We start from the raw sequence: 23,371 nt of genomic DNA on the forward strand, positions 1-23,371 counted from the left end.
AGGTTAGTTCTAGCAGATTTAATAATACAGAAGGGATTTGCCTGTAGGCAGAGGTTCTTGAGAAACATTCCTGAAACAAGGAAGCTCTGGCATTGTTTTCTCATACTGCTCTAGTCTATGCCACTGCAAATAGGGGCCTACAGTGTGCTGTGTGTTTTTTAGCACCAGTATGTATTTCCTCATGGTATCCTAAATAAAAGAACTTAAAACTTATTTTAAAGGAGAAAATATTAGGAAAATAATTATTCCTAAATAATCTAATAGCATGAAATAGTTTTATACCATTTTACAGTGGCTTACTGTGTAAAGAGTGGTTCATACTTATCCATGCATTGTTATAGGAAACCCTCTTTCTGGACAAAGGCTAGATAGCATTTTCCTTTTGTTTTATAGAGCCTTTTAAACCTCCTTTTCCCAGTTCATCCATACTCATTTCAGAGTAATGGTGGAATCACAGAAGTGGAAGTATCTAAGATGTGAGGCAGTATCAGAGCTTGTCTCTCAATGTTAATTGTGTAATAATGCAGAAAAATTGTCTGTTCTTTTTTCTGCAGAAACATATTAAGACAACTGTTGTTTTATTCTGTGTTGTCCAAAGATAAAATCTTAGAGATGAATATGCTATGTTAACACACATGCTGATTTCTGAAGACATTGAGATTCTCTTTACTGTATCTTAAGCAGTTTCTAATGTGTTTCTTTGGTATAGTATAGTTAGAAAAACATTTGGAAGCTACTCCTGGCATTGAATTCCATACTATTTTGTATGCATTATTTTCTTAACATATCCTCAAGCTGTGTTGTTTAGCATGAATGAAAAACTCAGCCAGATGACTTCGTTCAGTGTACTGTATTTCCTTCTGAAATGCCCAAGAGTGGAGAGTTGTTAGCAACCATATTGAAAGAATAATGGTCTTACTTTGCAAAAAATAGAATTCTTCAGCTGTACCATTACTTACATGTAGTCTTTCTGTATTCTTAGGTCTAAGAAGCTTTGAGTTTTGTGAAAAATAAATAATGGAAGGCACAGGCACGATCTCTTAGGAGAATTTCTGAAGGAAGCACTTCTTTTGGAGGGGCTTGTTTGTTAAAACTACTTCTATAGGAACGCCTAGTTTTGATTTAAAAATCAGTCCTATCCAAAGTGTTTCAAAATGTCTAATCAAATGTGAAGATCTCAATAATAGGTGTGTAGTTTTACACTAGGTAACAGAGTTTCCTGCTGTAAAACTGTTAAATTTAGGTTTACAGTATTACCTGCAAGAAAGAAGACTTGACAAAGAATCTGTTTGATTCAGCTATGTCTTCTCTCTTCCAGCCTTTTATGTTACAGGCAAGTTCTTAATATTCTTCATAATTGGCCCTACCCAACTCCATATTTGATTGTTGTGGGTAGATGACTTTCAACTTCTCAGATATTCTTCCCTTTAAAATAATTGCTCATTTTAGGAATTAGGCACATTGCATTTAAGAAAAATAGTTTGTCAGACATGTAAATCACAGAATTGGGGGTTTGGAAGGGACCTTAGAGATCCAAACGCCTCTAGACCAGGTTGTTCAATCACTTCTATGTTTTTAAGGTAGGAATGATTGCTGCTGAAGTATAGATTCCATTAGTTTTTAGTTACGCTACTTCCAAAACAGTGAAATAAAACTGATTCATTGATTCCTGTAGATGATTATTTAGAAGGGCATTCCAGCTATTTTCTGGCATTTTTGTCGTCTTATTTCTTAACCTAAAATATCAAGACAACTTAGGAGTTCTTAGGTAATACTGGGTTTCATACATCTTCTGGTCTTTCTCTAATTCCTTAAAAAGACAACTGATAATAATTAAAAAAAAATGTAAATTCTGTGAGTTGTAAATTCTGTTAGCTGCTAAAATTTTTATTAGGTTTTCTGCAAAGCTGTCAAAATCTATATAGGAATTTGCAGGATAAAATGACATTGTTAGAATTTATCTGGTGATGGTTCAAATCTGAGATTCTCTCAAATTCTTGGTGTCTCATACCTCATTTTACTAAGTATACTTCAAGTTAAAACATGGTGTGGCCTTCTCTACTGAGGCATCATGTATTTCTAATGCTCACATAGGGTTTTTTGAAAATTGGCATTCACAAATTGCAACTCTTGTTTCTAACATGATAGTTTGTTGAAGGCCTTCATTTGCCTCCCTGCAAATGTAGGCAGTTCTTCAGAAAACCAGTTCCAGTTCTTAAGTGGTACTTACAGATTTTTTAAATTACCTTCAATCTGACCTCAAAAAACAGCTTGACAGAATACTTTAAAAATATTTGCAAAAATGAGCAAATATTTACCAAAGCATTGTCACAGAAATACATTTGCCAAAGCCTAATTACATGTTAGCTTTCCTTTCTCATCAGTTTTTCTAATGTTTTTTCTGCATGTACTGTTGCATGTGTGTATTATTGTAAATGCTAGGGATTTCTGTTTTTTTTTCTTTGGCTGCTCTTCATTTTTTAGCAAGACAAATACAAATCTCTATTTTGAAATGTTTAAAATAATTGCAGTAAAGTGTCCATGATCCTTAAAAAACATTAATTTTATTTCCATGCATGGAGTGAGATTTTTATGTTTAGCCACAACCACAGTTGTATGTGGCTAAATGAAGTTTATGAGCTTTTTCTATTATCATCATTTAACCTTTGAGTACCATTTTTCTCTGCCTTTCTGGAGAATGACAGGTAACAGGTTGTAGTTTTGACTGTTTTGCCCACTACAGGTGACCAACTGAGTGCCATACTGAATTCCATTCAGTCACGGCCAAATCTCCCAGCTCCTTCCATCTTTGATCAAGCTGCAAAACCTCCCTCTTCCCTTGTCCACAGTCCATTTGTGTTCGGACAGCCCCTTTCCTTCCAGCAGCCTCAGCCACAGCTTCAGAGTAAGTTTGTCAGCCTTACCTGCCTCATCAGTCCATTTTGCAGCTTTGACATTGCTGTTCTCAGTTGCTTACGAGCTACTAATCATCCCACAGTGCATCTTTCTGGTTTTGTTTTTTTAAGTTCTTCATGATTCAGAAGCATGTGAGGTAATGCTCCCAAAGAAGTATACTTGTTCAACTTTAATTTTTATATTGACAGTATTTTGGGTTTGTATGTGTTCTTCACTGTAGACAAATCATGAGGTACATTTCCAATATTTTATGCAACACTGGTTTATAATTAAGGTAAATATTTCATGTAGTACAAAATGTTGATAAGTCTTTACTGCAGTGAATACATAGGTATTAACTTTTCTTACTTCCTAAATTTCTATTTTTGTCATTGCTCCAAACTTTAGGGATGTTGTAGCAGGACAGTGGGAACAGCTTGGTACTATTCATAAGAAATCTTTTGTTAGTTTTCTGTTGGGTGCTCATAGGATTGGCATGGTAATGCAAGTTTGCTTGTTGAGGTGAATATCAGCTAACCTGGTACTGATGCGAGGACAGGAAACTGTTTTGATTAATAAAAACAAAAAGCTCAACATTCATGATGGATAGCTGATACTGCACTAAATTCTCTCTTACATGCAGAGCAGCTACATCACAGATCACAGGAATACTAGTTTATCCCTGTCTCCCACAAACTGGGTTTCTGGGGTGCCTCAACTGTTTCTTGTTAGTTCAATGTCTGGGTATATGTGGTCCTGTATCTCTCCAGCTCGGTTTACTGAAGTGCAGTGAAGTTCATGCGAGAGCTAGGTCAAGATTTTTAATTTGCTTTTACAAGGACTGTCAGAAGTATTGTACAGAAGTATCTTCTGTAGTTTTGCTAGACTTACACCAACATCCTGAAATAAGAATATTCCAAACTTCACTCAGATAAAACAGCTGATCGCCAGTGGCATCAGCACACCCTCATTGAGAATTTGTCAAATACTTATTCTTTCCCATCACTTTTAGGAGGTTTTTTCCCTACTATTCAGAGAGATAGTTACTCACCTTTGCATCAAAAATAACCCTAATTGTCTGGTTTCAAATTTCAGAGTATTTTTCCTTTAGCATTGAGACCTATATTGTATGAAAACAAAAGCATCATTTTTGACTGCCCAACAAAATCTTGTTCAATGCATTTCTTTGTCCAAGACATGGAGATAAACTGTGTTCAGTGTGCTACATCCCTGCTTTGTGTTTTAATAAGGATCCAATTCAAATGGAAACAATCTTTTTTTGTCAGGTAGCAGGGGAGCACTGGTGGTCTACCAAATAAAAAAATGATGAAACAAGAAAATTTTTTCAAATTTGTGTCTGATTTAGGATCTTAGCTTAGTATAATGTCTCAACTAATTTGGTTAATTACTCTTCCAAAAGGGCAAAAATTGTTGGCCTGAACTGGTGCACTGACTCTGATTTGATACAAGGACTTTTTTTTTTTAACAGTTTTTTATCCAGTGTCAGGTTTGACGCAGGTAATGTAAACTATTCATAAAGGAGAGAAATATTAACATTTTTGTTTTCACAAAATTTAAGAATAACATAGGAGAAGATTTGTTTAAATTTCCTTAAACTTTAGCTAACTTGTTCATCCTCCATTTGCAAGTTCATTCAAATTCAGCATATTGTCAGGTATGCCTGTAAGACTATATCCATAAACTTGTTCATTTAATAGTTTTACGCAGTTACATTAGAACTGTAACAGAAACTCAGTTTAAGTATGCAATTTTAATTCCTTATTTCTAAATCACTTTATAGCATCCTGTTACCAAACATGTAATTAAAAGTTAAATCCATTAAACAACATATCTTGAGTCCATATCAAGTTAATTGAATTTTTGCCCTAGTCATGCTTAGTTTTAGTTTCCAATTATGTGCTCCATCCTGAAGTACTTCCTGCAGTAAAGTTATATTTTAAAATTAAAATGAATGTTTATAGTCAATATACTGTTAAATTAAATGGACTAAAGATGGTCTAATAGTTGAAAGCAATTAGGCCAGCCTAGATTTCCCTTTCTGAAGAGGTTATATACTGAATACCAATCTTAATTGCAAGTCAGCCTTAATAGTTCAGTCTGCTGTTTACATTTTCTGTTCTTCTTCAGATATCTCTACCCCTGGGGAGAAATTTAGTTTGGAAGCATAATTCTGAGGAAAGCTAAGGATCCTGCTGAATACCCTCTGGAATTATTTCCTTAACTTAGATTTTTATTATAGGAAGAAAAATCTTGATGTGATAGAAACATACTTTGTGCTGGTGACAGATTATAGTTTTTCTTAGAAGCATTTGTAGGTAGTTGGTTTATCAGGAGATTTCTCTGTCCTTGAGGTTTGGTTTGTAAATTCATTTAAGAAGGAAGAAAAGGAATTGTCACAACCTCTTACCCTCCAACACAGTGTCTGGTTATTTTTTTTCAGAAATACTGCAGTTTGGGACAGTCACCTTCTCAGATATGATGCTTGAAGAAATAAAAAGTGTTTCTGTTACACCTTTCACATCATAAATAAGTAACAACAGCACTCTGTATTATATCAAAAAATTTGTTACAGGACTGGTATTAGAAAAAAAAGCAAAAGGGAAACACTATTCCTCAGTTTTGTGTTGCTTGATACACCTCTGTGAAGGGCAGATTGTTCTGTCCTGCTTAATTCCTTTGCTAATTTTCAGAAAGATTGTTTTCTTTTTCAGAGACATACAAAATTAAGATACTCTTGCTGTTTATTTTAATTCTTTGTCAGTCTTGTATGCAACTAAAAGGTCAGAAAAGGTAGAAGAGCTGACAAAACCTACCTGGAGTGCAAGAACATCTGTGTTGACTTGGAGCCTAGCAATTTTTTTCCATTACGATCACAAGTTTATATATGTTTCTGCCTTTAATATTTGGCCAAAACAGGATAAATTGTGCAGCCTGCTTATGCTTGCTTCTGAGAAGTTTGTATGATCATCAGTAGCAGATTTGCTTGTGACTGCAAACTCCCATAGCCACAAGGTTATTACTGGTTGCTTGATTTATTTGTCGATGAACTTTGTTAAAAGCATAGAAGACTCAGATTTCTATTTGAGTTCTGAGTGTCAGGGAAGTGTGGAAGCCTAGTGGGTCATGGAAGATCTTGTTTCTCAGCTTCAGCAATATGTGCTGGGTCATAAATCTCCTTAGATCTCCATCCATTTTAGGTGGCAAGTGTGGGTAGCAGGATCTTGGCATGCTGTCCAGCATCAGTTACCAAAATTTGACGATGGGCTGTTGAGCTCTGAAGTTAAGGAGGGAAGTGTGAGACTTTGCAGTCACCAGTGTTAGACCTTTATGCCATGTTTCTCACACCCGAGTTGGTACTGCAAATGGCAAATGGACTAAAAATCTTTGGACCCCTGTGCCTTCCAATATGTTAACCCTCCTCCAATGCAGCCCCAGCAGCTTGCTTGAGGTACTGCTTCCTGGTCCAGGCAAAAGCTGCAGTGCTAAGCTGATGTTCAATGCAGTGTCCTGTCAGGCTGTTTCCTTTCCAATCCGTGCTGCAGTCCAACCATCCATTGTCAGGTCCTGCCATTCTTGTCAGGAGTTCCTTGATACATCCCTTCAGTATTGTGCTATCAGTTTCTTTTTGGTTTTGTTCCTTTCCTATCTCGGTGCTGGTGAAATTGCATTTAGAACCACAGTGCTGCTCTGCATTTTATAAAACTGTAGAGGGGACACAAAAGGCCAGCACACACATATGGAGCATATAATATGCCTCTTGATAGTGTTTCAGTAAAATGAAGGGAGATCAGGCATGGTGATCTTTTCTCTGTGTGACTTTATCATCAGTTTAAGCAAATGACAACTGGTCTAATTTGCAGCATCTAACTGGTTTTTTTCAGATGCTGAATATTACCGAGGCATGATTCCTGAAAATTTGAGCTAAATTAAATGGTCTCATAACCTAGGCTTTTCAGGTTCTGTAAGCAAGGGTACATATGAAGAATATATTTGGCCAGGTCAATCCAAAACCATCCTTGAGGGGCTGGTATGGTAAAGGTTGAGAGAAGAGTAGAAATTGTATGAGTTGGTTTTTTAGAACTAATTTCCTCATATCACATCTTCAAATGCTGAAGTTACAAGTTAGAAAAGCATAGAAATCTCTTTATCTACCTTTCCAGCACAGGAATGCTTCTTTCAGTTAATAAACGTATGTGGCTGAAGTGTTAGTGTTCCAAACCCCAACACTGCTATAGAATATATCTCATGATACCATATTTCAACTTTTGCTTAAATTCATTCACTCATACCCCTACTTTACCCATACTGAATACTTTTTGATTTTTTTAATATTCAAGCATTTTTTTTTACTTCTTGGAAAGATAGTTTCTAAACAAAGTCCAAGTCCTGCTGTCAGTATGACATTTGGCATTTTCAGGAGGTGAACAAAGGTGCATTGATTGCAGTGCTTGAGGAAATTCAGCTAACAGCTGTACTGTAGTTTCCATGTCAGTAAAAGTGAGTGAAAGAAGAATACATAGTTTTTATGAGATGCATCCATTGATTAGGCAGCACAGTAAAGGTAGGTCACTGCTTTCCTCATAATGATAGAGAAAAGCAGTGGTGTTTCAGAAGAAACTTGAACTTACCTCTGTTTTCCAGTAACATTTTGTGATTGTTACAGAGTTTGTTTAAAGAAGTCTCACATGAACCATCACATGTCTTGCTCCCTAGGTTTCCTCAGAGGAAGTAGGCACAACTGTTAGAAATCTCCATATGGGGCAGCTTTTCAAGCTGGAGCTGTTTCCATGTTGGAGGAAAGAGCATTACTGAAGACACACTGTCACAATCAAATGGCTCAAGAGCAGACCTTGCCTGCCTTCTATTTCAAGTCTTTGTAGTCTTTGCCAATGTTTCAGAAAGAGGGAGTCCTGTTGGTTCCTGAGGCTTTCCTGTTATCCTTGATATACATAGATTGTCATACTCGTGGATCCACAGTCCCCTTGAAATTATTTAGTAGTAGTAGTAGTCCATCATTCAACACCAGATTACAACATCATAAAATACAAATGTTCTCAGACAGAGTGAAAGAATGAAGTGTAAATGTGCATTCATGAAAGTGGATTTCATAAAGATTTTTCTTTAAATACTCCTAGACTGGGATTCTAGTGTATCAAATTGACATTTTTAGATTTGCTGCTACTGCTGTTTTGTGCTCCTAATGTTTGTCTGGCTTTTACCTTTTAAAATTTACAGTGATATCCTATTACTTGGAAGCTATATAGTTATTATTGCATCTCTCCAAATCATTTGTAGGTATCCAAAGTAGGTAATACTGGTGTTAAATCTGTGTTGATACAGTGTTAAGAAATCAAGGATTAGTTTCTTTTTTTAAAGGATGAAATTCTTGCTTCAACTACTTTCCTATTGTAGAGTTTCTAGAACCATAGCTCATTGCATATGGTAGGAGGCTTGGTAAATTGATGTATACAAATTAGTAAATGTAATACCAGAACAAAAAGATATCTTAAATTGTGTAGAAATTGAAATTATTTCTTTTCAATACAACTACCTTACTCCATTTGTACAAAAGGGTGTTTCTAAAGCAGAGTGTCTTCTAATATATACATTTTCTTTACAATTACTATTTCAGTAAGAATTTTACTGTTTTTTTCAAATGAAGGAATAGGGATTAGAATTAGAATTAAAAACAGAAAAAACCAGAAAAATGAGAAAAATAAAATTATGGACTGAAGCAAAAAGTCATTATTTTTCTACAAGTTTCATTTTTGTAGAGCTGTACTTCTAACAATTTGGTGTCAGTAGACTCTACTGAAATTATCATGGATGACATCAGAATTATTCTTCAGACAAAATTATTTTAAGAGCTGATAATATTTTTATATACTGTTGACACTCATCCACTCCTGGTTATTGAGGAGCTCATCATTACATAAGTGAAGATTATCAAAACATTACATTATTGAGGTGCACTCCCTTTTGAAAATGGAGAGTTTTGATGGCTTTTTTTTCATTCATTAGTGATTAACAAGACTCCAGCTCAAATGGATGTTCTCTAACTTCCATGAGTGTGTAAATCAATCATTTGGAAGTCTGTATTGACATTCTAAATAATTAATTCCTAAATATACAGATTAAATGTTAACATTTCAAACCTAGATTCAGTTCAAACCTAGACACTGCTGTTTTTTATAATAAATCATAAATCTCATTGGCTAGCCCCTATAGATTACATTTTTATATCCTAGAAACTAATACTGAAATTGCAGCATTTTTAGATCAAGGAAGCTGATTGCTACATACTACTACAAACTACTGTCTGTCATTTAAAACTATTGTAGGAACCTAAACACTGAATTCAGAATACATAAGAAAGAAGATATATAACATTTGAAATGCTTGTTTTTATCTTTGCTGCTTTTCCATTCAATCTGTGCTGCTTCTGTGCAACTGTTTTCCGCTGTAGAAACTCCATCCTGCTGCCTTGCTTCTCGTGAGCGTATTTACAAAACTAGTGATGTAGCTGGGCCTGCCTCTGCTATTTCATCTCTCTCTCACAAACTGAAGGGTGGGTATGCATGCCAAAACAGCAAGGTTATTCAGATTTCTTACCTGCAAAATGTTTTGGGTTTGTTTTTTTTCCTCTTTCCAATCATTTTCATTTCATTCATATAATAAAATAATGTTTTGAAAGCGAATGTTCAAGTTTGGTGTTTGTTGGGACCTCATCTGATGTAATCATTCAGTGTTGCCTTTTTGAGTTGCAGCAACTCCATGATACACAATCTAGCTGTCTCTTTGTAAAATGGAAAGCGACTGTTACTCTAATTACACCTGTTTTCAAACAATAGGCAAAAGAAGTATATTAGAGGAAACAGGAAATAAAATCTGGGATTTTTGGGGTTTTTTTTTTTTTTGTTGGGTTTTTTTTTTTGGTTGTCTTTTATTTTTTTTTTTCTTTTTTTTTTTTTAGTCCTTACAGACAAACCAACTTGCTATTTTATGTTGTTTCTCCTTTGGGAGATTTTTCTCTTTGTGCTGGTACTCTTGAATGCTACTTGGGATTATTTATCTCTATATGTGCAAATCCAAACCTTTGTTTTTTTAAAAAACAAGATGGTTTTGTTGTTAGAAGCCATTGTTAGGCTACACCTTTTATAAGCAGTTTTGTTTTGGAATGTTTTCCACATTAGTATTTGCTAATCATGCATGTACCTTAAATTTGATACTTTGCTAAATGGCTTGAAGTGTTTTATATCCTCTAAAATGATTGTCATCTTTTCATTTTTTTTTTCTCTTTTATGAGGCATTCTGCAAAACTTTCAATCTAAAGTATTTTCTCATCTGGCAGACTGGGAAGAATGTGTATGAAAGTAATTCCAGTTTGCATTTCAGAATTTATCTATGACAAAATAAGCATCTCAAAATAGCTCATCAATAAAATTGGTGAATACCTAAATTGGAATGGTTGAAATGCTTGGACTGATATTTCTGAAACTTTTTTGTTTTTTCTTTTAGCAATAGTACTCATTTTATAAACCCCAATGTGCCATGTTATTTCTTGCCTTCCTATTCTACCTCCTCCCTCCAAGTGAAAAACAGTTCTAGAACTTGTAAAAATAAATACAGATTAGACTCTCAAAATTGATTAGGATGATAAGTACTTAAGATATTCTCATTATATTCTACTGCTTACATTTGAAGTATTATTCCTGACAGATAGATACAGTATTTCTTCCCTGCTCAGAAAAATCTGAACTTCTGCCACGTCTTGGGAAGGCAGGAGAGTATTCTAACTTTCAGGCTTATTAAATATTCCAATATAATTAATTGCTTTACTTTTTCCTGTTGTTCTTAATTTTATTGTAAGGTACTTAAATATGGAAATAGCAAATAAAAAATATTTTTTTGTAACCTGAGGATGCATCTCGGTTGCTACATTTTGCTCAAAAAATTTCTAATTTTTTTCTCAGCTTTTTTTTTAATATTGTGAGGGATAAAATGGAAAAAATTCCATCTGTATATTTTCTAGCATAAGGGTAAGGGTTGGTAATTCAGAACTGTGTGAAGTTGCTTCAGATCCCATAATGCATGAGAAAGTAGACACTGATTTCACATCTTCTAATACTGAAGGTACTAGATAAAAGGTGATTGTCTACCCTGTTACCATTAGAAATCAAGGCTTACATTTTAAATATTCTCTGATTGATTTAAACTTTATTTTTTTAACAAATTGTTGCTTTCCAAAAAATATGCCCAGGCAAGTGCAAATAGCCTTTCAATATCTAGAAAAGTAAAATAATCCTAAGTACTGTATCCTAATTCTGCAGGCCTTACTGGGGAAACACTTCTCATGTTTGACTAATGAAAATCCATTCAAATCAAAAGGATTTAACGCTGTATTCAAGATTTTGCAGTGTAAGGATTTATGGAGAGACAGCTGTATTAGCTGCTGCATTGCTTGCCAGTAATTTCCATATTGCTTGGCTTAATTTTCAAAATACAAATCTACAAGAGAGACGGTTCACAGAGGTATCAGAAGCAGATTGCCATAATAAGCTACTTCTTGGATATACTTGTTTTGTATGTACTTTTACTAAGCTACCTGTAGTTCTTATAGCTCTTACAGTCTTACAGCTCTGTAGATTAATGTATGTACAAAGTCAGTGTGCATAGGAACAATAAATTAGTGCATCAAAGTAGGAGGACATCATTGACCAGAGTTGGCCATTTAACTTAAAGGTTAAAAAAAGTTGGTTTGTTGTTTTGAGGGGTTTTTTAAGTGTTTTGGTAGCAGAACATGGATAGATTGTGGTCTTTAAAAAGTAGATTCCTCAAATTGTCAATTTGAGTGGTTTTGAGTGTATTTGCAAGCTTCTTTCCCAATTTGCTGTATTAACAGTGTTTACTTCCTACAATTCCTGACTTCTGAGCATTAAAGAAAATAAATCTGGCAATACATTTGATCTCTATGCAAGTCTCCTGTTGCAGTCAGCCTGTCACATGTTGAGATAATAGATAAATAGTCCCTGGTTTCTGTTGCAACTGTGGTAAACTTATTTAACTTTTGGAATTTTTCCTAAGGATGTAAATTGTGCTTCCTTTACTAGTATTTCTTAGAGTGAGCTGTGCCTTTTATACCTCTTGTTTTGGTGTATCTTTGGAAAAGAAATGTATCAAAAGTATTCTAGGGGGAAAAAGATCCCTTCATGTTTCCTCTCATTTTGATGTGAACAGAAGCATGTGTTTGATCTTAATTTTTCGTTCAGGTCTTTAGTCCTTGTTTTGTACTATTGAAGGTGGCACTGTCAACACGTAACAATTCAATTATGAAATTTGTACAGGTGACCGGATGAATTTCACAGGAGCTGCTAGACCGATTTCTCCAGCAGGAAAATCAGACATGTCATCAAAACACAGAGCTGACTGCAGGTCACCCAAGCTTGATGTGAGAATGAACCGAGCTGCTGCCGAGCAGAAGAAACCCAGAAATACCGATGGCTTATCCGCCAGTGAGTGCCTGATGCTGAAATCAGATGCCGCAAAGTTGCGGTCAGACTCACACAGCAGGTCTTTGTCACCAAATCATAACACTTTGCAAACACTAAAAACTGACGGAAGAACAACTCCTGGTCTGAGAGCTGAATCTCCAGGCCCAGGAACCCGGTCATCTTCTCCAAAGACAAAGACACTCACAGGCATTAGATCTGGTGCTAGTTCTCCACGATCCTCATCACCCAATGACAAAACTCTACCTCAGAAAGCTCCATCCCCTGTGAAAACAAAGCTCGATCCTCCTCGAGAACGCTCCAAATCAGATTCTTACACGTTAGATCCAGACACCCTTCGCAAAAAGAAAGTGCCACTAACAGAACCTTTAAGGGGGAGGTCCACTTCACCCAAACCAAAAGTTATTGCAAAAGATGGAAAACCTGCACAAGAAACTGAAAACAGAGCTCCTTCCCCTCATGTTGTACAAGAAAATCTTCACAGTGAGGTAGTTGAAGTCTGTACTTCAACTACTTTAAAGACTGACAGCATTACCGATACCACCTGTGAAGACAACACCGAATTCAGAAGTCTGGATGATGGTTCTAATAAAGTTCATTTCAGCATTGGAAAAGCACCACTGAAGGATGAGCAAGACATGAGAGCATCTCCAAAAGTGAGCCGTAAATGTGCTGGCAGGCACACAAGACCCAAAAAGGAAAAATCCAACTTCCTTTTCAAAGGAGATGGATCAAAGCCCATAGAGCCTGCCAAGCAAGCAATGTCACCTTCTGTTGCAGAATGTGCTCGAGCCGTGTTTGCCGCATTTCTTTGGCATGAAGGAATAGTTCATGATGCCATGGCATGCTCATCTTTTTTGAAGTTTAATCCAGAACTGTCCAAAGAACATGCACCCATACGAAGCAGTCTTACTCAACAACCTGCAGAGGAAAAAGAAACCAAGTTGAAAAATAGGCATTCATTGGAAATATCATCTGCTCTTAACATGTTCAACATCTCGCCTCATGGACCAGATATATCTAAGATGGGTAGCATCAATAAAAATAAAGTCCTCTCTATGTTAAAAGAACCACCTCTGCATGAAAAGTGTGAGGATGGAAAAAGTGAAACTACCTCCTTTGAAACATCCGGTCATCACACAATGAAATCCAAGTCTCCCCTTCCATTAACACTGCAGCACTTAGTAGCTTTCTGGGAAGATATTTCTTTAGCAACTATTAAAGCAGCTTCCCAAAACATGATTTTTCCAAGTCCTGGGTCTTGTGCAGTGTTAAAGAAGAAGGAAAGTGATAAAGATAGCAAGAAAGCCAAAAAGGAGAAAAAGAAAAAAGAAAAGGTTGAGGCTAGGCCAAGGGGAAATCTTTTTGGTGAGATGGCCCAGCTTGCAGTGGGAGGTCCTGAAAAAGACACTATCTGCGAGTTGTGTGGAGAATCCCATCCATATCCAGTGACTTACCACATGAGACAAGCTCATCCAGGTAAGGCTCCGTATTTTTAATTCCTGTGTCCATCCATAAAATATATTTCACACATGTTTTGGTATTTAGTTACTGTTGCAAAAGTGTGTCAGGCTATCCTTTCTATTATATACTCTAAATTAAAAATTACAGTTGCATACACATTATTTACACATCTTTGTGTATAACTTTAAGGAATTAGGGATCTAAAGTTTCAAAGTTGTTTGAAACAAGGTCAAAATAATGCTCTGACTTTACAGTAGCTCTTCAGCAACATGGCGTGTTTTACACTTAAGGATTTGAAATTGCTGAGAAAATTGAAAATAAAAAATGAGATTGGTCAGTTAGAGTTTCTACATTGACAGAAGCTTTCTGTTACTGTTCTACTGTCAAGAGTAGAAAACTTCTGTCTGCTGTGTCATTACTGGATATCAGTGATTTAATATTTATTATGTACTTGTTGGTGTGTACTTTTTTTAGCTCTACGTGTGGAAGGTTAAAGTTCTGAATCTTTCTGAGAAACTAATCAGCAAAAAGAATACCCTCCATTGCCTCTTAAGCTTTGTTAGCTAGGAGGCGAGGTTTTTATGTTTGCTAAATTACAGATATTGTTGGCTAACTTAAAATAGTGACCTTACCATAATTTAGCTGTCTGAATAAAGAGCTGTATGTGCTTCAGACAAGTTCTTTATAAAACTTGAAAACTACAGTGCATTTGTTTCCTTTGAACAGTTGTGGGACATGTGGACAAGAACTGACAAGAACCTTGTTTCGTAACCAATTCAGACATCCAGAAAAGTAGAAAATTAGGCCAGGAAAAAACAAGCATCTTCCTTTCTCCCCTCTTCATCCCTCTTTTACATAAATAAATAATAGAATAAGGATCCTTCTTTTGAAATAACTTGTTCCCACCTTCCCCCAATGTAGGCTGTGGCCGCTACGCCGGTGGCCAAGGTTACAACAGCATTGGGCACTTCTGTGGAGGATGGGCTGGGAATTGTGGTGATGGTGGCATTGGAGGGAGCACGTGGTATTTGGTGTGCGATCGGTGCAGAGAAAAGTATCTCCGTGAAAAGCAAGCAGCAGCAAGAGAGAAGGTATTTTCAGCTCACATTTTGAACTTTCCATCTGCTTAACAGTGCTGGTTTTCTAATGGGAATAAAACAAAACGTGTTTTCCTTGCACTGGTCTTCAAGGACTAATTTCAAAATGTTGCATAAAGTATGCAAATATGTTGATATTAACGATGCTAGTTTAACTTCATTTTTTAAAACTAAAGTTTTTGAAACTTTTTGCGTGTAAAATTAATCCTGAGGCAAATGTCAAAACTATCAGCTGTTCATTAAGAGTTTGCAAATGTAGGAAAGTAATAGAAATGTGTTTTTGTCATAGAAGGTATTTTACAGTAGTTATAATTAAGCAGCTGTATTATGAGCTAGGTTGTCAGATTTTCCTTTGGTGAATTTAATTATGCCTTATTTAAATTTATCTAGATTAAACAATCTAGGAGAAAACCAATGCAAGTTAAGACACCTCGTGCCTTGCCAACTATGGAAGCTCATCAAGTGATTAAAGCCAATGCACTGTATTTACTGTCATTGAGTAGTGCTGCTGAGCCCAGCATCCTCTGCTATAACCCTGCAAAAGCATTCCAATCTCAACTTCCCAGTCTCAAAGAAGGAATTTCTGAAGACTTTCCCATTAAGATGCCATGTCTCTATCTACAGACATTAGCAAGGTAATTAAAGGAAATGTATGAATATTGATTTAATACTTTTCTGTGTAGAGTATTGGATAAAAATGTGTGTGTAAACTAAACTTACATAGAAAAAGACGTTTTTTCCTAATTCTTCATTATATTTTTTTCTTCTGTTTTGATCCATGATCTTGTTCAATTTTTTATAATAGATTTTCTGCTAGAGTCAAATACACCCTGATTAGTTTTTGATGCTAAATATTCTATAACAGTTCAGTTTCTGTCCATAGAATTCAGAATTTTCTGAAGAGTCTAATTTAGTATGTTAGTAGCAGTCATGTGCTACTTTTTTCTCTTCACACTTAAAAATAATAAAAAGGAAATCAGAAGACTTGTGCTTTCTTGGTAATTCTAAGTAAATTTCACTGTAGTGTCTCCTATTTATGTTGGATGGATGTTTGGACCTAAAATACATTGTGGCAATACCTGATGAAAATACTAAAAATTAGAAAAGGGTGATCCCACTACCTGTTGGTTGAGAATGCCACTGTATCTTCCATAAACACTTTAAAGTCACAACCAACTTAAAAGCATTAATAGGTGAAAAATAAGTGAATAGCATTGGCTGACAGTGTATTAGCAAACAACTTTTGTGTAGTATGTGTGTCAACAGTTTTTAATCCTTAATCCTAATTCAAAAATCTCATTTGGTGTAGGCATCATCATGAAAATTTTGTTGGGTACCAGGATGACAACCTCTTCCAGGATGAGATGAGATACTTGCGCTCCACTTCAGTACCTGCACCGTACATCTCTGTTACGCCTGACGCAAGCCCTAACGTCTTCGAAGAGCCAGAGAGTAACATGAAATCTATGCCCCCAAGGTACTTCCTTGCAATTCTAGGCACTACATGCAGATGTTAAAGCAGTAACATAACACCAATTAAGGGAATAAAAGGAAAACATTGCTGCAGCAAGAAGCTGAAGTATCAGATCAGTCTCTGAAATGGCAGCGTAAAAGCCAAAAGCATATGAAGCTGTAGTTAGGAAATTTTCAGTGAATCATAGCATATCAAGTATATTTTCAGCTGTTAGCAGTGGAATGTTTGAATATGTAAATATGCTAGGAATACACAAATCAAACCTGAAACTTTTTACTGTACTTCAAACCAATTACTTCTCTCTAGAAACATCCTGGGTTTAAAACCAAATACAAAAAAAAAAAAATTGTTCAATTTATAAAGACTCATAGCGTACAGTGAAATTTATCCATAGCCTCTACTTCAGGCCTGCTTATTTCCCAATAGAGAAAAATTTTCCAGAATCTACAGAACTGAAGAAGTGATCTAAAGATCAACAATCCAAGAACTGTAACTGTTGCAAACTCCTTGAATATATAGCAGGTTTTTTGACCGTTCTTTACCACACCTGGTTGAGTACAGATTAATGGCCCTTTTGAAAGGAAGTAGCTGTGGTTCTCCTTTCAGGTTTTCATTTTAAAGGAAGAAATTTCATCTTACATTTTTCAAAGTAGATGCTGCTTTGTTATGCTGGGACATTTAAATGTCACTGAAGCAATGACAGTGCTGTCTAGGAGCAAGAGTGCTAAATGGTTTCTGCCAGATTAAGCCACTTTCTTGTCTCATTAAGTTTACTGTGATCTAATTCAAGCAAAAATTTTAGTTTCACCAGGGAAAAAATAGCTCTTACTATTAATAATAGTCCAGAAACTTCTTAGATGCTTAGTGTTTCCAGATGTCAGTGATTCCTCATATTATAGTGAGGATGTAATGAAGAGAAAATTTGCTTTTAATCTGTTTTTATTTCCATTTGTTGTATTTCATACTGACTGCACAAATAGTTTATTGGAATACTGCAATCTATAATGTAGTCTTTTCAGAAATAGAACTTTTCTAACAAAACTCCTTAAGAGTGCATCGTATTGGTATATTCCTGTATTAAAACTGTGGACACCATGGTCTCCTGAGGCCTATAGGGACAGCATAAACTGGGAGTCCTTCTGCAGACTGTAAGAAGTCCATTGAAGGTAAGGAGTAAAATGTGTCAGAGGCATAGCTGTAGCAATTCAAATTTGACTTAAAGGCTAATGATGTTAGAAACTATTACTTCACATAAAGTTCTAAATTTCAGTTGGCTTGCATATTAAAAACTCACTTCATAGGTCTTTTCACATGAATTCTCAGGAGAAATTTGGTCTGAAACTTCAATTTAGGCATGATCTGAATGTTTGTATCTCTCTAAAAGAAATACCTATATTCTTGTAACTCATCATGTCCATCATTACATTTCTTTATAAAGCACTTGCATGATTTTTCACCATGTGTAATTCTAATATGTGCTCCTTCTTTTCCAGCATTTAAACAGTTATTAGGTACATAAGACAAAGTTCCATGCAGTAATAACACTGTGATTATGAAATGCATGTATCCTTATTTATTATTGGTGTGTAATTTGGATACATTCTATATATTTTTAATAAGTGTATTTCTTCATTGATTTCTTGTAGTTTGGAAACCAGTCCAATCACAGATACAGATCTTGCAAAGCGCACAGTCTTTCAAAGATCATATTCAGTTGTTGCATCAGAATATGACAAACAACACTCAATTTTGCCAGCACGTGTAAAGGCAATCCCCAGGAGACGAGTCAACAGTGGAGATGCAGGTAAGAGTGCAGACATCAGAAGCAGGGAAAAATTATTCAAGGATTTGCAGTTTTTCTTGAAAATTGTAGACAAATATGTTTTTTGTAAATACGTGTAGTGACTCTTTTGTCACAAAACACAATAATAGTAAACATTACATGTTTGATAATTGGCACAGAATTAACCTAAACTTGGATTAGGATTTACTGTAATTCTAAAATTAGTGGTGAATCTTCTGTGCCTGATCTAAAAGTGAAGGTGATATTTTTCTCAGTTGAAGCATCATTTTTCCTTATTGCTTTTTTCTTTAAAAAAAAAAAAATAATTCTAAGAGTGCTTTATTGCTTTACGTTTTTACTGTGGTTATAAAATTGAAATGCACAAGAAATCTAATGTTTGCATATTTTTATGCTTTTGAATAGAAGTGGGGTCCTCTCTCCTGAGACATCCATCACCTGAACTTTCTCGGTTAATCTCCGCCCACAGCTCTCTTTCCAAAGGAGAGAGAAATTTCCAGTGGCCAGTATTGGCATTTGTAATCCAGCATCATGATCTGGAAGGACTTGAAATAGCAATGAAACAAGCCTTACGGAAATCTGCTTGCCGAGTCTTTGCCATGGAGGTATTCATGTACTGATGGTTCTTGTATGAGTATAATGTGATGCTTTTAAATTCTGTCTTGGAATTTTTTTTTTAAGTTTATTCTATGTTCCCTGTGATATAGTTGTCATTTTAATAAACTTCTAGCTACAGAGCAATAATGCCTTACTTGAAGATCTTTGCATTATTATTTGTGTGTCCAAATCATCAGTGAACCTCCTTAGATAATTGGTTTAGGAAATGGTTTTACTCTGGGTTTGCTTAACCAGTTGGTAATTCCTTGTATGTAATTTATTTTAGGCCTTCAACTGGCTTCTTTGTAATGTCATTCAAACAACTTCTCTTCACGATATTTTATGGCATTTTGTGGCTTCCCTGACTCCTGCACCTGTAGAGCCAGAAGAAGAAGAGGATGAAGAAAATAAATCAAATAAAGAAAATGCAGAACAAGTAAGTGAGGTTCTGCTGATTTTGTAGGCGAATGTGAAAAAAGAAATTCCTTAATCCCTCCTCTACAAAACAAAACCTTAAGGTCTAGTTGAATTCATTTTGTAGACATAGATTAGTTTTTCTTCTGAATCATCACTTTCTATGTTCTGATGTATTACAAGGTCTTCTAAAGCATTATATTTTAGTATTCATAGAAATAAAGCAAAAAAAGCACAAGCACATTGCTAATACATTTTTTTTAAAAATTGCTTTTTATTCCTTCTTTGCCCTGCAGCTAGACAGAAGATAAAATATTTTTTAGAGAGGCTTTGTAGTTTGGTTTACTATGTCTTTCTGTGTTCTAAGAAAAGTCCGTAGTTAATTGTGAAAATGCATAGAAATAATTATATGTGCACTAGGTTTACTTAATATAGTGATTTAAGAAAAGTCTTTGGTTCTGAAAATGCAAAATGCTAAAGCCTAACATATCATGCTTCCAAAAGATATCTTCATACAACCTCTTCTAGGCTTTGCTCTGATTGAAAACATTATCATGAATAGCTAAAAAAAAATCCTGCTAGTGTGGTCAGTAAATCAGGATAATCTATATCGCATCAAATCCAATCCAGTTTTGAAATTAGTTGTTCTGAAATTAGTCTTTTGCCGTGTAACCTGTTACACTGTTTTTCTGATGCTGACACACCATAACTAAGAATTTTTTTCACAGCTCTAATGAAATGCAGCAACTGTTAGCATTAGCTTAGTTACCAAGTTTGCTATGGCTGGATTTTGCTGCTCAGATAGAGTTGGTTCCAACTGCTCTAATACATTATTTATTTTTGGTTTGTTTCTTTGTTTTTGAATTATTGCCATGTAATTTTTCACATCTTTAAATCATGAGAAATATGTGGCAGTATACAATATACTTCCCAAATTCCCTGTTTGAGGCTCATGAGTAACTTACTGTAAAAATTGTCTGACAAGAGCTGTGTCATGTTCACATTCATTGCAAGATTGTTGCAGTTACCCTTAAAGCAAATAGCAGAAATGTTTTTGTTCATTAACCTTTTGTCTCAGAAAGTCTGTAAATAACACATGAATGGCTTTGCTCTGTAGGAAAAAGACACACGAGTGTGTGAACACCCTCTGTCGGATATAGTGATTGCTGGGGAAGCTGCTCACCCCTTACCCCACACTTTCCATCGCCTTCTTCAGACAATCTCTGATCTTATGATGTCACTTCCCAGTGGAAGTGCATTACAGCAAATGGCCTTAAGGTAAGCACAAATCAAGAAAATTCTTGAAAAGGCTGGAAATGTAGGAGAATTGTAGGTTAAAAGCTTTTGCAACATAAATAGGATGCTTGAAAACTTTGTACAAAAAGGAGCACATCTATCTTTACCACTAGGGAAGATCTATAGAAGACACTTCCATGTTTATACATATAAATAATAGCATAAAAGACTTTGTAGAGAGGAATGTACTTTCTTTTAATTTCTCTGCTATGTCCACTATGAAAAATAAAACATCTTACAGAATAATATGGTAGAATCTGCATGTATGTGCATGGTAGTGCAATGCACTTTGCTCAAAAAATCTGTCACCTGAATAGTATGTTTAAACTTTGAGATGTTTTTCTGTATATTTGTCTCAGAGACACAAACTGAATAATAACGGTTGCATTTACTATTAAAATTCTAAGAAAAGTTTGTTTCTGCTTTCCTCAAAATGGTGCACTAGAAACGCTTGAGATCCTGCAAAATCTGAAGTTAAATGTTTATAGAAAATACTTCAAGAAGCAAAAATGTAATTAATAATTTCATGGGTGAGTTACGTCTTTTGCCAACATGCAAAATTTTAAAGTCAACTAAATATGTTTTCAGATGCTGGAGTCTTAAATTCAAACAATCTGATCACCAGTTCCTGCACCAGAGCAATGTTTTTCATCATATCAACAATATTTTGTCTAAATCTGATGATGGAGATAGTGAAGAGAGTTTCAGTATCAGCGTTCAGTCTGGTTTTGAAGTCATGAATCAGGCAAGTATTACAGCTCTGGCTCAGAAGCAGGGATTGTTTGTGAACAGTCTGTACTTCTGATGAGTATTTTTAAATTAGGAGATTTCATACTGCAGTATCCTATTTCATTGAATATAACTCACTTTGGGATCTTGTCCCTGCTACTTAGGCTCTCATTTTTAACTTTAGAGGGTCAAATATTGACCTTAGCCTGTGTATTACTCACACCTAAATTTTGGTGCAGTGCTTGTGCTTGTTTGCAAGTGAAGTTTTTGGAGAATGTAATGGAATTGGTTAACGTTTTAAATATTGTACTTCCAGTTCTTCCTTGCTTGCATCTTTTTCCTGCTGTTATTCCAAGGAGTATGAATTAATACATCTGTTTAAAATATTTAAAATATTTTCTCCCATTGGCTAATGTATTTAGGCATTTGCTAGTATATTCAACTCTTAGCTATTAATGTTTCCTTTGGTTTAAAGGACTGAATAATTTAAATCAATAAAGGACAGATTTCTTGGAGAGCACATTCTTCAAAACAGAAATGCCTGTGTGGTTTTAAAAAATGTAAATCATGCCTGTATTTGGGCTTAGTCTCAAGTATTTTAAAAATTTCCATTTCTTTTCACAGGAACTGTGTATAGTAGTTTGTCTGAAAGACCTAACCAGCATTGTTGACATTAAAACATCAAGCCGACCTGCCATGATTGGTAGTTTAACAGATGGGTCTACAGAAACGTTCTGGGAGTCAGGAGATGAGGACAAAAACAAAACTAAAAACATCACAATTAACTGTGTAAAAGGAATCAATGCACGTTATGTTTGTGTTCATGTAGACAATTCCAGAGATCTTGGGGTAAGAGGAAAATTAAACTGTTTCTCATAAAATTCATAGTCCAAGCTGTATGTGTTTATCAAACAAGGAGCACTGTCAGTTTTCTTTGTCAGCTGGTAATTCTAATTCAGAAGTTCACATTTCAAAGTAAAGTTTCTAAGTCCTGTGATTTAGTAACAGGAACTGACTGGCCAGTCTGTCTGAATTTGCAGTTCCATAAAACGAAAATGGGATGGATTAGTAGCGTGTTCTATTTCAGATGCATTTTCAATCCTTTAATTATTTTAAGCTATTTTTCTTGCTCATGGTTTCTGCAGAAGCATTGAAATAAGGAGCTGTCGTAAAATCCAAGTTTTCTAGACTTTCTACATTCTATTTTATTGATCTGTACAGTAATGTTACATATATATCTGTATTTCAACTAAACTTCTAATACAAAGAGCAGACTGTGTTAGAGAGCTGTATTATCCTTGCTTTAGATCATGGGGGCTTTTTTTGTAATGAAGCAATTTTTCTCTTTTATGTACTACTCTCTTAATACGAAAGAAGTACTCAGAACTCTCAGTTGCAGTGTTTCATTCTTATTTTGCTTGTTTGTTGCAGAACAAAGTGACCTCTATGACCTTCCTAACTGGCAAGGCAGTAGAAGATCTCTGCAGAATAAAGCAGGTAAACATTTTAACAGTTGACATAGAAAAATTGCTGTCATTTTTTGTGCCAATAGTTTCCTTTTCTTATGGTAGATAAATTACTTGGCAAATATCAGACATCATAATAAGCCTTGGAAAATACTGTATTACTAATGATGGAATCCAGTTATGTAGACTGACTATTGATCAAGCTTTTACTTTTCTGCTGAAACAGAACAGGGTTATGTAAAATGTTCCTTAGATTAATTTAGTTTTAATTACTATATGGTAATTTACCCTTTCAGTTGTAAAAGGCTTCAAAAAAAGACTCCCAGAACACAGGCAGGGACTGATTCATCTTTGCTCTAACATTTTTCCAACAGCTTTTTGCCTTCCAGCACACCCACATACTGTATCCTGTCTCATGGTATTAAAAAAAAAAAGTTAGCCTTGTCTGCTGCAGCACAGTTCAGTGCAGACACTGAGAATTAATACAGAAATGGGAAAGAACAAATACTAGTTTGTTTGTAAATAAGTCCATGGATAGGAGAGAGAGCTCACTTAGCTCAGGGCTTGGGTTCTTCTGAGTAGTGATGTGTGGCTTAGTTTCCAGTAAT

General features: G+C 35.3%; 1 protein-coding gene across 1 annotated transcript in view; it reads left to right on the plus strand.

Moving 5' to 3' along the window:
* The window catches only part of MYCBP2 (MYC binding protein 2), a 173,487-nt gene that overhangs the window by 131,749 nt on the left and 18,367 nt on the right, over positions 1–23,371 (plus strand). Inside the window, exons 56-66 of the mRNA XM_079304272.1 lie at positions 12,261–13,904; positions 14,811–14,980; positions 15,377–15,621; positions 16,296–16,463; positions 18,107–18,264; positions 18,667–18,866; positions 19,145–19,294; positions 20,390–20,550; positions 21,157–21,313; positions 21,922–22,146; positions 22,729–22,794. Coding sequence (XP_079160398.1) covers positions 12,261–13,904; positions 14,811–14,980; positions 15,377–15,621; positions 16,296–16,463; positions 18,107–18,264; positions 18,667–18,866; positions 19,145–19,294; positions 20,390–20,550; positions 21,157–21,313; positions 21,922–22,146; positions 22,729–22,794 — 3,344 coding nt within the window. The remainder of the gene's footprint in view (positions 1–12,260; positions 13,905–14,810; positions 14,981–15,376; positions 15,622–16,295; positions 16,464–18,106; positions 18,265–18,666; positions 18,867–19,144; positions 19,295–20,389; positions 20,551–21,156; positions 21,314–21,921; positions 22,147–22,728; positions 22,795–23,371) is intronic.

This window comes from Erithacus rubecula, assembly GCF_903797595.1.
Source record: "Erithacus rubecula genome assembly, chromosome: 1".
In the NCBI taxonomy this organism is placed as follows: Eukaryota; Metazoa; Chordata; class Aves; order Passeriformes; family Muscicapidae; genus Erithacus; species Erithacus rubecula.